The 14,653-nt window shown below is 37.3% G+C and overlaps 1 protein-coding gene across 1 annotated transcript; it reads right to left on the bottom strand.

Moving 5' to 3' along the window:
* Nucleotides 1–1,279: 1,279 nt before the first annotated feature.
* On the bottom strand, nt 1,280–11,294 carry LOC107774338 (splicing factor U2af large subunit B). Its single transcript, XM_016593833.2, has 13 exons — nt 10,940–11,294; nt 9,078–9,346; nt 8,770–8,877; nt 5,651–5,721; nt 4,876–4,946; nt 4,746–4,790; nt 4,590–4,649; nt 3,490–3,550; nt 3,299–3,411; nt 2,480–2,926; nt 2,241–2,376; nt 2,066–2,133; nt 1,280–1,756 (listed from the first exon to the last, which is right to left on the bottom strand). The coding sequence occupies exons 1-13, from the start codon at nt 11,063–11,065 to the stop codon at nt 1,619–1,621; spliced, it is 1,713 nt and encodes a 570-aa protein (XP_016449319.1). The 5' UTR covers nt 11,066–11,294; the 3' UTR covers nt 1,280–1,618.
* Nucleotides 11,295–14,653: the final 3,359 nt, after the last annotated feature.

The following is a 14,653-nucleotide window of genomic DNA, read 5'->3' as shown; positions in this document are numbered from 1 at the left end:
GCGTTGATATTAGTCTTTCCTTTTGTAAGAAACAAATGTAGATGCCCTATGTGAATATTTGTCTGTTTACAAAACAGCAATTGATCAAGTTCGTGAACACTTTTATGAGAAATATGTCACGTCCTTAGTTGTTAACTAAGTATACGTGCGGCACTTGACAACTTGCTCACGATCTTGCACAGCTTGCTCACGTTCTTGCTATACCAAGTCAACCTTACTACACTCAAAATCAATAAGAGAATGGTAGAAAGAACACAAGAGAATTGTTAAAGGAAGCTTTGTATTAGAGAGAACTTGAACTGTTTGTTTGGTGAATTACAAATGAGTGGCCCCCTTTATATACTAGTCTCTTAGGGGCTAGTGTGTAAATATTAATTGTTACACAAGTCATTAGTATTTACAAAATAAGGGCTTTCTCTAGAACTCTCTCCAAACCTAGAAGATTCCAAGGACTTTCCTAGCAAATCTATAGGGATCTAGGATCTTCTTAAGGAAATGTCCATACTTCTCTAGAATCTTTCCACAAATGCTAACCTTCCTCCTATGTAATCTTCCACATAGCATTAATATATGCCAAATGATGCCTATGTGGCATGATGACAAGGCGGGTCATCACAAATATCCATCAATATACTAGAACTTGAATATGAACTAAACTAATAGATGGCTTTTTACTCAAAAAGTAGAGGCGGCAAAAGAAGCAGCACTATGAACAATATTGTCTGGAAACATGAAGCACTAAATCACTCTCCATCTTAAGACTTCTATCAGCAGATCCTGGGCATTTATGAGTAGTTGTCACTTTGACAGGCGTCATTTAATTATGAAAAAAGATGCACACATGTTAGCCTTCTCTTTTGTAAGCATCATTTCTCTCCATCTACATTGTGTTTAAAACATAAATATCATGTGTTAAACCTTCTTGTTCTTCTCTTCCTGACTATGTCAACCATAGTAAGCTCAAGTTCTATAAATCTATAACTAAAACCGAGAGAGAATCCAGCAGCATCGACTTGCAACTTTCATTTGTCAAAGAAATCCCAGTAAATATCACGTATAGATAAACATCAGTCAAATATTGAAAGATCCTTGATTATGGCATAACCAATCTCTACTGTAATAGTTGGGCGACCTGCGGGTAATAGGAGCACCTTATAATCCATTGAAACATTCTTTCCAAGACTGATTCTAGACGCTGTAAGCATAAAAAACTAGAAGATTACACTACTATTTCCGTGAAGCGGAATTTTAAAAAAATAAAAAAGGGAAAATAAACAAGTGAAGCAAGAGCATTCAGATTTTCCACTGGAGAAAAATGAAACAGTACGAAGACCTGAGACTTGCATCAATTTTAACACTGTTTGGTCAAGCACAAACGTCCTCACGTTTAAAAACTATAGAACTTAAATTATCTACCATCGGCAACACATAAGTCCAACCTAAATGGATATATAATTCAGAATTAAATGAACACCGTCAAAAGAAAACCAAAAACCAAAAAGAAAACGGAAATGGGCTATACTTCTAGCACTAGTCCAAGAGATTAATTCCTTTAAGCCATCCAAGAGTCCCCATTAGGTAAGACTCGACGAGCACTTATCATAGTGGGCGGGTACAACTAACCATCATAGTCCCCCTCGTAGAACTTGTTTTCTGGATAGAAGACAGCAACAACTTGGTTGCCACCAAATTTTCTTCCATTCAGACTCTGCCTAGCTTTGCTGGCACTGTCGATATCCGCATACTCCAAAAATACCTAAAAGGTACATAAACGATTTAGAAGTTCCACATCCAGAAGTGAAAAACAACATTACCATTGACAAAGAACCAATCCACTTGGACCCTTCTTTCAATTGGCTGAAATCAGTCGTCATATGAGGAAGTAATAACTAGTCACAGCGAAAAGCCACTTGACAGAAATTACAAGCCATTTTTGTCATAGCAAAGATGATTAGATCTAGGTTGTATCACACTATCACTTCTCTTGTAACAAATACAGGATCACTACTAACAACTTATAAACTTTAAATGATCCACGCTAAGAAATCTGCATGTAAATTTTTACCTTTCCAACCCCTGGTGTGGGCTTGCCATTAGGACTTGGACGTGGAATAACAACATTCACCAGAGATCCTGCAGAATATATGTCAAAGTGGAAGTTGTTAACAGTATTGCTGCCAAACATTAAGCCATATGCTTAGCACAACAAGGAGAAAAGATCATCTTATCTAAATACCCACCAAATTTCCCACATTCAGTTCTCATGTCTTCCAAAATATCTTGATAGTCCTCATCGTCGTTGAGCTCATCTGCACTAACGACTTCTGTTAAGCTCAGGACCTTTGTGGCTAATGTAGCAGGTTGTAACATGAGTCTCTGCGAAAGAACACATATTAAGGGGTGAGCAGCCAAGTCCTTGTGTAAGAAATCAAATCCTAAGGGATGGAGAATTGAACTAGAAAGCACAGAAATGGCTCACCTGCAAAGCTATCTGCTGTTGTGCATGTAACAATACACTCTCTTGCTCCGGTTTAGGTTGTGTTGTACCCTGGTTAGCACGCCTAACAGTAAGGGTTTTATCACCCATCTTAATACCATTAAGAGCTGCACAAGCAATATCAGTAACCGAGACATCCTGATAGACACAGAAGGCATATCCTTTTGAGTTCCCAGTTTCTCTATCTTTGACCAAATCAAATCCTCTAAGTGGACCAAAAGACTCTAACAGCTCTCTAATCTGAGCTTCTGTGAAATAGTAGGGCAAACCACCAACAAAAATACGATCAGGACCTTCCAGCCCTCCAGCAGAACCTGGGCTCAATCCAACAGCTGCCAGGTTGAGGTTTGGGTTTGGTTGGCTAGGACCAAGAGTAGCAGCCAGAGAAGGATTGTAATCACTCGGTCTTCTGACCTTACAGGGTGCGCCCTGGACAAAAAATGTGTGCACAGAGCAGTCAGTTGAAGGTAACAACATATACTTGATGTTGGATAAAGAATTATTCAGTAACATCTGATAAGCTCCAATAACGATAAATAAATGACTAACCAACAAACAAAAGAGAAAGAAACAGGTTTGAGGATATCAGCTCTTATAACAGGAAGGGGATGAAAGATGTTGCTTCCAAAATTTTCTTCGACTAAACAAGACTCAAGGGATAGAGAATAGTTGCATGTCCCTAAAACTATAAGTTTCTACACCCTTGCTTTCTCCCAAATGGATAAACCACCTACACCAGAGGTCAAAGGTCTATCTTCTTTAAATCATAACTAGTTGATCAGCTATTACACATTCAGGTACCTCAAATATGATGCCGTCCAATGCCATGGCATTACTAGCTTCCTCTACTGATCTCATTTCAACAAAAGCAAACTTCTTTTCATAGTTTATATAGACATTGACAACAGCATCCCCTGAAAATTTTCATTAATACTCTGAGCATCTGAAAGGTAAATTTAGTTGTACCAAAGGAGAACAAATTTTAAACTAACCTGGACCAGCTGTGTTTCCTCCAATTGCAGACATAACATGACTAAAGAAGGTCGCAACAGACTGTATGAGAATCAGTGTGTCAAGACAAACAAGAGGTATGTCAGAGAGCAATGTTAGAGATGGGTCATAGAAAATCAGCTTTAACCATGCGGTAAAAAAGGGAAAACTACATGCAGATTTTCTCTTAACAGATAGTGACTTCAAGGGATATCTTCAAAAAAAATATCAGCTATTTGACATTAGAAATAATAACAACGGCACATGGAATGAGGTTGGTTCTGTGAGATTTTACTATAAATTATTAATTCTTTAAACATAGACTTGAATAGTACTTTGAGCACCATTCAGAAAATCATCACTACCATATTTGCAGAGAGAGTAATAGTAAAATAAGTGAAATGACTAAGAAAGATTTTCACGGCGGTGACATTAAGAAAGGTGAGCCGAGGGTCTATTAGAAACAACCTATCTATCCTCACAAGGTAGGGGTAAGGTCTGCGTTCACACTACCCTCCCCAGACCCCATTAGTGAGATACGGCAGTGACAGTAAGAAAGGTACTACTACTGATGTCATACTATGTTGACAGTAAATCAGATGTAACTAAGTTATACTGATCGAAAAAACGGCATAACAAAGTTTACCTCCACAAAATGTAAGAAGTACTAAACCACATTAAAAAGTAACTAAGTAACTTCCCTAATTTGAGTAGCCAAATTTTAAACAACCCAAGTCAAGTCACAAGAAATTCCAAATTTGGACCAAAGTGACTCCAACCCCATAATATCTCTCATATTTGAAGGCGAAAAAAGGTGAATAACTCAAACACAACTAAAACCAAAAGGGCAGCCTGGTGCACAAAGCATTTCGTGCTCGTGCAGGGTCTGGGGAAGGGCCGCACCCTAATTGGTGTGATGTAGGCAACCTAACCTGATATACAAGCATCAATGGCTAATTCCACATGTCGAGCTTACAAGTTAACTACTATGCAATAAATACAGGAGAGAGTGTTCATCTAGTTTGTTTCAACAAATAAACATTATATGGAAAATGTCAAAAAGACCTAGTTCTTCATGAGATTGGTGAGGGTGGTCTAATACCTGTTCATTTGCATGAGCGGGTAGTCCACCAACATAAACTCGCCGAGCATGCCTGGTAGCCTGATAACAGAACAAGTTAGGAAATACTTAAGGTTAAAAAAGAGGAACTCATAAGCACCGTGAGCTTGAAAAGGAAATTACTAACACATTACAAACCTGCTGTGTCATTGCCTGGATTGGCATAACAGGAAGAGCTCCAAACTACCACAACCAACAGGGAACAAACAAATGAGAATCTTGATAAAAACATTGAATCCACACAACTGAAAGGGAGTGCTGACAGTACCTGGCCCGATGCTAAAGGAAACATGTTAGGAAACATTCCAGGAATTGGTGGGTTGGTCCCAGGAACTTGACCTGCAGAGGTAACCAAGCTACAGTTGAAAATGACATCATGACATATACTTTAAACGATACGAGAGTGAGTATTTACATTTCCCTTTTAAAATGATTTTGAAAGAATAAATGAATTCTGTACTAAGAAATCTAAGACAGTGTATTCAGAAAATATTTGTAACTACCAAACAGGCAATTCCTGGATGAAGATGAACAAGACCTGTATTGGTTCTTCCTTGTACATAAAAGCTACAGAAGTCGGCTCACACCCATTGTCAGCACAGTGGGGCAAGTAGCCCAACATTGCCTTCTTAGAACATAAGACAAGACATACAAAACAAACAAACAAACACCAAACACAACAAGAAACCAAAAACCCTCAGTTTCGGAATTACTTCACCAAGTAAACAATAAATAAAAAACAAAACAGCCAATCTACTCCATGACTCAATACCAATATAGGTGGAAGTTAAAGAACCAAAAAGCTTACCAAAACGTAACCATGTATTTTGATATGAACTTCCACACTATTGCAAAGAAAAATGTGGCAGTTATCAATATAATATCAGCTGCTATGTTGCTCGGACTCTCCAAAAGTGTTGCCACACCCGTGTCGGATCCTCCAAAAATGCACTAAATTTGGAGGATCCGACATGCACCCAACAACATTTTTGAAGAGTCTGAGCAATATAGATCAGCTGTAACCTTAATGATGAAACAAGTACCTGCAGCAGCAGTAATGCCAGGTAACATTGCAGAGGTAGGAGGTGCCATATCAAAACCACTGATCCTTTTGCTGAAAAAATACAACATTAATAATAGCAATGAAGTGACAAAAACCTGACTGCTAATAAACATTTAATGATCCACATAACATTGGCCACCCAATTAGCTCTTGGGACATGTACAAGAAAAAAATTAAAAAAAAAAAAAAAAAGAGTATAGCACAAGGCAAAACTTGCTCATTAACAGAGTCAATAGAGGAACAAGGAAAAAGTACGATTATGATTTTCTTGTGTTTCAGTAGATAAACACCACAAGATCCCACCATTATAATGTGGACATGACAGGACAAGAACAAGAGGGAGTACAGGGCTCCAAGCACGGAAAGGAGAAAGAACTACTGCAACTTCGCAAGTATCATCCCAATATCTCAAGTTATAACCCTTCAACCCCAGATTAATAGAATAAATTTGAAATGTTTCAGAAATAGCAGCGTGTATTACAACTTACAAGACACTTAGCAGTTCCAAATACATTCTAAAGGTAGTTTTGTGTACAATATATCGAAAGCATGTCATTTGACCTAAAATAAAGGTCAAGAGATCAATCGATGCAGGCTGTGAGAGTAAGATTTAACTTTTTTACAAAGCTACCGAACAGGTGGTTTCTCTGTTGAACACGTCCGGTTGATATATGCTATGACCATCAAATACTGTAATATGAATATGCTAGTCCTTCAAAGAATTACAAGTCCTCAGTGTGATTTATGACACTACTATCCAACTCTCCAAGAAACAAAAATATTCTTGAGAGGGAGGCAAATCATGGATGCAGCTTTAATAGCTAATGTTGTCTAGATACTAGGCTAAGAGAGAGATACCAGGTATAATGTGCAACCTTGATATTCAGAAGGCATACAATCATGTGAACTGCAAATTATTGCTGAAGGTCCTTAAAGATTTAGGTTTTGGCAGGAAGTGGCTGAATTGGATTTGGCATTGTATCAGCACGGTCAGGTTCTCTGTACTTATAAATGGATCACCACAGGGTTTCTTCGCTTCCCGATGAGGCCTTAGATAAGGATATCCAATTTCTCCTTTCTTATTCTTGTTGGTAATGGAAGGACTTAGTAATATGATCAATGAAATGCATACAGGATCAGGGCCTCTCTATATTTCACTTCTTCTCTATGCTGATAATTCCCTTATTTTTTGTGAGCCAGAGGTGAATCAATTGGGATATTTGAGACTGATTCTATGTGTGTTTGAAGGGGTTTCAGGACTTCATGACAACTGGAACAAGAGCAGAATAATTCCAGCGAACACAGTTCAAGATTTGCGCAGTGTCGTTGCAGTTTTAAGGTGCCGAACAGAGTTTCTTCCTTCAAGTTACCTGGGATTGCCTCTGCCAGCAAAAGCAAATCTGAATTTATCTGGCAAGGAGTGGTGGATAGATGTGAAAAAAAAATTGGCTAACTTGAAGAGACAATACCTTTCTTTGGGGGTATATTAATACTATTAATTAACAACATATTGGATTCAATTCCAACATATACTATGTCCTTACTCATGTCATCCAAAGTGGAGAAGAAAACAGACAAGCTAAGAAGGGAATTTTATGCCAAGGCAATAAAGAAAACAAAGGGATTAATCTTGTCAAATGGAGCACTGTCCCTGCAACAAAGGAACAAGGAGTTTTGGGCATAAAGAACTTAAGGATACAAAACAGAAACCTTTTAATGAAGTGGCTTTGGAGATTTAGTGCAGAAGCCGACACCTTGTGGAGGAGAGCAATAGCAGAGAAACTTGGTTTTCTGAATGTATGTTGCACCAAGAGAGGTCCCTCTTCACAAGGAATTAGTATCTGGGTGAACATAGGGTCCTCATGGCATGTTTTCTCACAGCATATTGATTTCAAGATAGGTAATGGAAGGAAGATTTCCTTTTGGCAAGAAAATGGTTGGGGCATCTACCTCTCAGAGAACTTTTCCCTGTAATATACTGGTTGATACTAGACAAAGAATTCACAGTAGCACAATGTTGGGAAGACAATAGCTGGAATATAAAATTCAGAAGATACATAAACGATTGGGAGCTAAATGAGGTTGCCAAATTCTTCAGTATACTACCTACTTCTGTAAGCTTAATCAGTAATGAAGACTGTTTGATACGGAGAGGCCACAACAAAGGGGTTTATTCTGTCAAGATATGTTACAACATATTCGTGAAAGAAGTAAATCAGTTTCTTATTGGTCCCTGGAAACAAATCAGGAAATCAAAAGCTCCCACGAAAGTTAGTTGTTTTGAATGGTTGGTGGCTAAGAAGGCTTGTTTAACTCAGGACAATTTATAAAGAAGGGGATTCCAAATATTTAACAGATGCTATATGTGTAAAGAGGAGGCAGAAACTATCAATCATCTATTCTTACACTGCAGAGCTGCCACACAGTTGTGGCAATTATTTTTAAACATTTGGGGAATTAAATGGGTGATGCCAAGCACTACTGCTGAGTTACTGTCATGCTGGAGTAGAAAGGGACTGTCAAAGCAAATGAAGAAGGATTGGAATACAATACCAGCAGCTATATGGTGGTGCACATGGAAAGAGAGTAATAGGAGATGCTTTGAAGGACAGGAAAAGTCATTCTTGAAGATCAAATCAGACTGCATTTTGTTGATATCTTTTTGGCGTAAGTAGGATTGGATAGATGGTAGTGAAACCCTGCTAGAATTCATAGATCTTTTGTATTGAGACACATGGTTTTCTTTTTCCTTTTTATTTTTTTATTTTCTGGGATGTAACCACAGTACTCTCTTAGTGCTGATTTTTTTTATATCTATAATACCTTATCATTTCTCAACAAAAATAGCAAAATCCCCCTATGGCATTTTAGTGCACTTCTATTTAAAAATTGGATAATTGTCATTTCGTTCCAGCCTATCAAAGAGTCCGATTTAATTTTGACAAAATTTCCAGTAAATTAGTATTTATATAAGGTAGAGCCAACTACAAACAGAAGATCAAATAGCAAAAACCAGTCTTAAATGAATACCAGGATTTACAAAGAGAGAATATAACATGGAAATGCTCCAGTTAGAAGGCATATGAGCAAACAGCTAACCTCTTGGATCGAGAACGCGATCGAGACCTTGATCTGTGCTCAGATCTACCCCTTGAGCGAGACCTGTGTTTATGCCGACTCTCTCTATCTTTGTCATGTTCTCTTTGCCTTAAAGCACAATCATATGAATATATTACAAACTCAAAATGAAGCATGTTTCCACTACCACTCAACAACGATTTGAAAATTTCAAGATCATAAAACATGATCCTCAAGTCTAAATCCAACTCATAACAGTAACATAAAGCCAAATTAAAATCACATAAACAATATAAATACGTAACATTGGAAAGTGCTATAGCTCTTACTGGTCATAATCTCGAGTTCGGTGACGATCATCATCATCTCTATCTCTGGTCCTTTCCTTCTCCCTTCTGTCGCTCCGATCCCTATGGCGGTCTCTGTGATGACGATCACGGTCCTTCTCCCTCTCTCTATCCCTGTCCCTGTCCCTACCCCTGTCCCGGTCTCTGCCTCTATCCCTATCCTTGTCCCGGTCCTTATCACGCCCTCTCTCCCTATCCTTTTCCCTGCTTCTTGATGAATCCCTATCTTTTTCGTTCTCACGAGAACTATGCTGGAAGAGGGACACAAATAAATAAATAAATAAATAAATAAAATAAGCAAGGGAACTAGAAAACTAGACATACACATACAAAACTAAGGATGGCAAAGGAATTATATTGTTGGTCAAATCATAATAGTTAAGATTGAAACTAAACAGATGAAAGAAGGCAAACGACTAGAGCACCCAAAACTAATACTCCCTCCGGTCCACAATAAGTGACCAGTTTCCTTTTAGCACGCCCATTAAGAAAATGCTACATCCTATACAAAAATACCTAGTATGACTAAACTACCCTTATTAAATATTGGTCACATAGTTATAGTGAGGAGTGAGAAAACTTTTTAGGGATATGCACATAAGGGTAAAAGAGTAAAAACAAATTGTATTTTTTCTTGATTACCTAAATGGACACTTATTTTGAACCAAAATGAAAAAGTAAACTGGTCACTTATTGTGAACCGGAGGGAGTACTAAGAAAAGTATACTGATTAAGCCCCGGTCAATTCATTGGAAAATGTTCAAAAACCCAAAGACATTCCTTTTGGGTGCTTAGTTTTCACATATCGGAACTGCATATGCATAGAGTCCACCAATCTGCTTGTACAATAATGGTTTTCACACAGAAATCATTTCTGCTTAATACATGAATCATACTCGGGGTCAACCCAAGAACTCTATCCCTGCAGGGATGGAGCGACAAGTTGTTCTGAGAATTCAAGAGATCCGTGACACGAGCTGTTCATCACTATGACAGGTATCAAGAGGAAGTGCAAGTATGCAGCTGCTGCGTTCTCTCTCTGTTCTTCTTTTTTTATCAGAGGGGCTTACCCAGAATATTCATGAATCACATCCCATCAAGCAGATAGCAGCTTCAATATACCAGCCTAGAATACTTAAATCCTTACTATTAGAACGATCCACACAGTAAAAGAAGCAATACTCATAAATGACCTCATAAAAAAAATCATTATGAACACATAAACAAAATCAATGCACCAAAGCCGCAAAATCAGACTTTTAAGATACAGCCTCTTCAATTTTTATTTTTTTTTATTTTTTTTGGGGTGGGGGGGTGGGGGGTGGGGGGGGTACCAGCTTGCCTCAACTAATCTACCATCAACCTGCTATCTTCCATCTTCCACAGGCACAAGTATAGGAAAACTTGCCCTCGGCCAGCTTGCCTCGACTAATATACCAGGCAACCGGCAGTTTCCAGGTTATTTCCTCAACCACTTTCTCTCTTTTTGATGACAGTGGTGTTTGGGCTAGCACGCGTGCACCTCCACTATTTCACCTGGTACCTGCTACCTCCCACCAGCTGCAGGTACCGGGCAACTTGCCAAGTCTTATGCACATGAGAAGAAATCACCTAGTGCTTTTTGTCTCTCATATTTGAACCTGAAACCTCATGGTTCTTCCCTCACTTCATTGACCAATAAGCCACACCCTTGGGTGCTCAACTACTTTATCTCTTAAATAGCTCGAATTGAAGAAGAAGAAGAAGAAGAAGAAGAAAACGCGAAAAAACACATGCTAGGTATGAATTTATGATATGAAAAAAGAGGATCATCAAAGAGAGAGAGAGAGAGAAGTTAGTAGTACCTGAGACTTGGAGTCGGTGTAATCGTCCGGGGTAGGGCCATGGCCATGGCTGCTTCTGGATTTGGGAGGCGGAGAAGAGCCGGCGTAATTGTCTATGTCTTCTCCATTGCCTTCATAGTACGGCATCTCTTGAGTGGAATTCTTAGTCCAGCTTTGTGCAATCTTCTTCGAGTCAATTGAACGTTTGCTTATCTTCTTCGCCTTCCGATCTTTTACGTTAGAAGGAGCTGAGTTCAGTTCTCACTGAAAATTAGGGTTCATAAACGGTTGCACCGATCTTTTCAATTTTAAGCGTGTACTTGGGAGTGCAGAGAGGGTGAGTGAGACGTTTAGTAAAAAGGGTACAACTGTAAACTCATCGCTTCACCCCCAATCCCTTTAACAGCTTGTTTGGATTGTGATGTGTGGTTTGGTAATGTACACCACGCTTTGGCCATACATTTTGCCAAAATAAATTTGTGTTTTATTTGCCTAACACATATTTGGTCATAAATTTTGTCTGCATTTTGACAAAAATTCCAAATTTCAAATCCTAAAACCAACTCAATAGTTGGTTTTGGTCCAAAATATCACTATAATATTTTTAAAAAATTGCCCCAAACTTTTATTTTTTTATAAAAAAGTCCACCATTTATTATTTTGTAACAATGTTGCTTCGACTTCTCGGTCATCTGATAGTGTATCATGTAATTCATTATAAAATTGATAATTTTGTACCAAATTTATTTATGTTCGGAACTATGATTTGCGATAATATAATAAATGTTATTGATAATGGTATTGTTGGGTATTTTTGATAGTTTTATAACTTGTGGGTAAAGTCATGTTTCATGTTTATCCAAAATAATTTGAGAAATATGTTTTGAAAACTGATGTCCAAACACATTTTCATCTTCAAACCAAACTTCATCCAAATCAGATTTTCCAAAACAAATTTGGGAATCTATGGCCAAACGCTAGCATAATATTTGGATAAATTGTATCGTTTATTGTGGTATATTGATATCGCGCACCAACAAAATGAAGGATAAACTTAGGGAGTAAAATTATTATATATAAAAGGGTAAGGATAAAATATAATTATTTAATTATAAGAAATAGCAAAATAAGATAAAAAGGTAAAGTAATGATTCCACCACACCAAATTTGTCATTTCATAAAGTGTCACTTTTCATCGCTTCGTAATGATAGATTTAAAAATATGATATAATAAAATCTAAGTAACAATCAAAACAAATATTGTATTTAAAGTAACAGTACGATACAATACAATAGGTAACAACCATCCAAACAAGGTATAAGTCTCATATCCATACCCCTATGAATAATTTTTTTTTAGAGAAATGGTCTACTTCAATTTTTGTTTACTATAGTTACCCAAATTTCAATTTGTGTATTTTTTATTGGACGCGAAATTTTAAAAAGTTTTTTTTTAAAATTGTCATTATAAATGTCATAACATTATATGACATGCACGTCATAGGTTTGAACCTTTCTAAAGATAAAGCATGATATTTACGTGAAAAGGAATAAAAAGACATACCCATTATCCGCCGAAATTTAAACGATAAACTATTGGCTTTGCATTTTTAGGTATCTGGAGCTTGTGTTTTTAAAATGTGCTATAATATTTTTATATATACAAGCTTGTTATTAATGATATCCCAAGAATTTCAAATTAAATTATTTTTAAATTTTTTAAGAATACCTTTTTTTAAGTAGACTTATAAAAAAAAGGAATATCACTCTTTTAATCGAATGGAATAGGTAATACCATACAGGAGAGCTCTAAGGGTCTTTTTGAAATCACAAAATCATTAAAATTATAAGGTGCATTGTGCTTCAACTTATGCATATTATTATTATTATTATGAGAAAAAGAGTTTTTGGGGCGAGTTAAGTAATTTGTAAAGTTTGGATTACACATAGAAACATAATGGCATGCCCACACTTAAAGTAAAAGTCACGACAAACTACATATATCAGCCATTAGAGGTATGACTTATGAGTAAATTTTGATCTGTTTGGCTAAGCTTTCATAATCTGCTCATATTGAATTTTTTTTTTTTTGTTTTCAAAAGTATTTTTCAAAAAATACTTTTGAAAATAGCAATTTATGTTTAACTAATCAACTTGAAAAGTGCTTTTGTCAATATTAGGCATGAATTTGGAGTTAGGCAAGCTTTCTGATCACGTCCAAATGCACGCCTTTAAAGAGGTATGACACGATCGTTTGCAATAATAAAACCAAACGAAGAGTCGGGGTCGAATCCGCAGGGAGCTAAGATGGGAGCTAGGAGTATATATTCGGAATGAGCAAGTGAAGTATCTAGATTGCACTTCCACAATAGGGTTTTTATTTCTATATCTAATATTACTCTAAAGAATGCAAATGAAAGATATAAGACTAGAGACAATTGCTTTTGATGGGTTTTCAAATATATAAAAAGCCTAGAGTTGTGACCATGGCCTAGGTGTTTACCTAATGGAATAAAGACTTTTATGCTCGTTTTGCTAATTGAGGTGTATTATAGCTCACAACTCTACGTTACTCACTCAATACCTCTCAGTCAGAGAGTGATTTTGCCCAATTTGGATTTCTCAAGACCAAATGGGTATCAACAAAATAGTTGATAAGAGCTCAAGTTGAGTTGTTACTATCTCTAGGTTGAACCATTTAATTGGTTAATCAATCTCTCAATTGACCAAATTCCTTGTTAGCTAAGTTTAACCTAGACTAGGTATCTCTTACTCAAGTAGAGACTAAGTCAAATAGGCATGAATTGATGCTTGCAACCATCAGTTCTACAAATGAAGCATGAACTAAGCTAAATAATAAATACCCAATCATAAACAAGCATAAAATTAATCACCCATAAGGTTTACACACTAGGGTTGGGTCACAACCCTAGTAAAATCTAGCTACTCATAGTGGGTGTATCACGACCGTAACCCTGAACCTGGCTGTGATGGCGCCTCTCGTGAAGACAAGGCCAACCAATTAAACCCAATTCACTTTTTAAACAGTTAAACAACATAAAAACAGTCTAAAACATGATTTAATGATACTAAGTAGCGAATAATAGCAAATAAGTGCGGAAGTACAACCCGACACAGCCCTAACTGGGGTGTCACAAGTCACGAGCATCTAACAACACTAAGTCCTCAATTGTAACTACACAGTTTAAATACTAAACTAAGAACATAAAGGAAAGAGATAGGGAGGAGCGCCAGGCTACGAATGCCAACAACTACCTAAAGACTCCTCGAAGATCCTCCTAAAGCTGGAATGAATCAGCACTCAGGAGCAGGACAAGCTACGCCTGAATCTGCACACAGGGTGCAGGGAGTAAAGTGAGTACTCCAACTCAGTGAGTAACAAATGTAAATAACAACTGAGAGTAAGAAAACACGTAAGGCACAAGACATCTATAATGAAGCGGTAAAATCATTTAAAAATAGTAAACCAGTGAAAAGTCAAGTAAAATCCTCTTTCAACAAGTAAACAAGTAATTGACAGGTAGTTAAGGTAAAGTAAACAAATATAAGTTCGCCTCTCGGGAACAATATCAACGGATCCGCCTCAGGAAACATCTCAGAACAATACCAGCCCCTCGGGCTCAATCTCACATCACAATGGGTACTCGCGCTCACTAGGGGTGTACAGACTCCTAGAGGGGCCCATTACGGCCCAAGCGCAATAACAAGTCATCT

Source organism: Nicotiana tabacum, chromosome 3 (genome assembly GCF_000715075.1).
Source record: "Nicotiana tabacum cultivar K326 chromosome 3, ASM71507v2, whole genome shotgun sequence".
Lineage (NCBI taxonomy): Eukaryota > Viridiplantae > Streptophyta > Magnoliopsida > Solanales > Solanaceae > Nicotiana > Nicotiana tabacum.
Note: the sequence above shows the minus strand (reverse complement) of the source record. Positions and strands in the feature narration are given on the sequence as shown.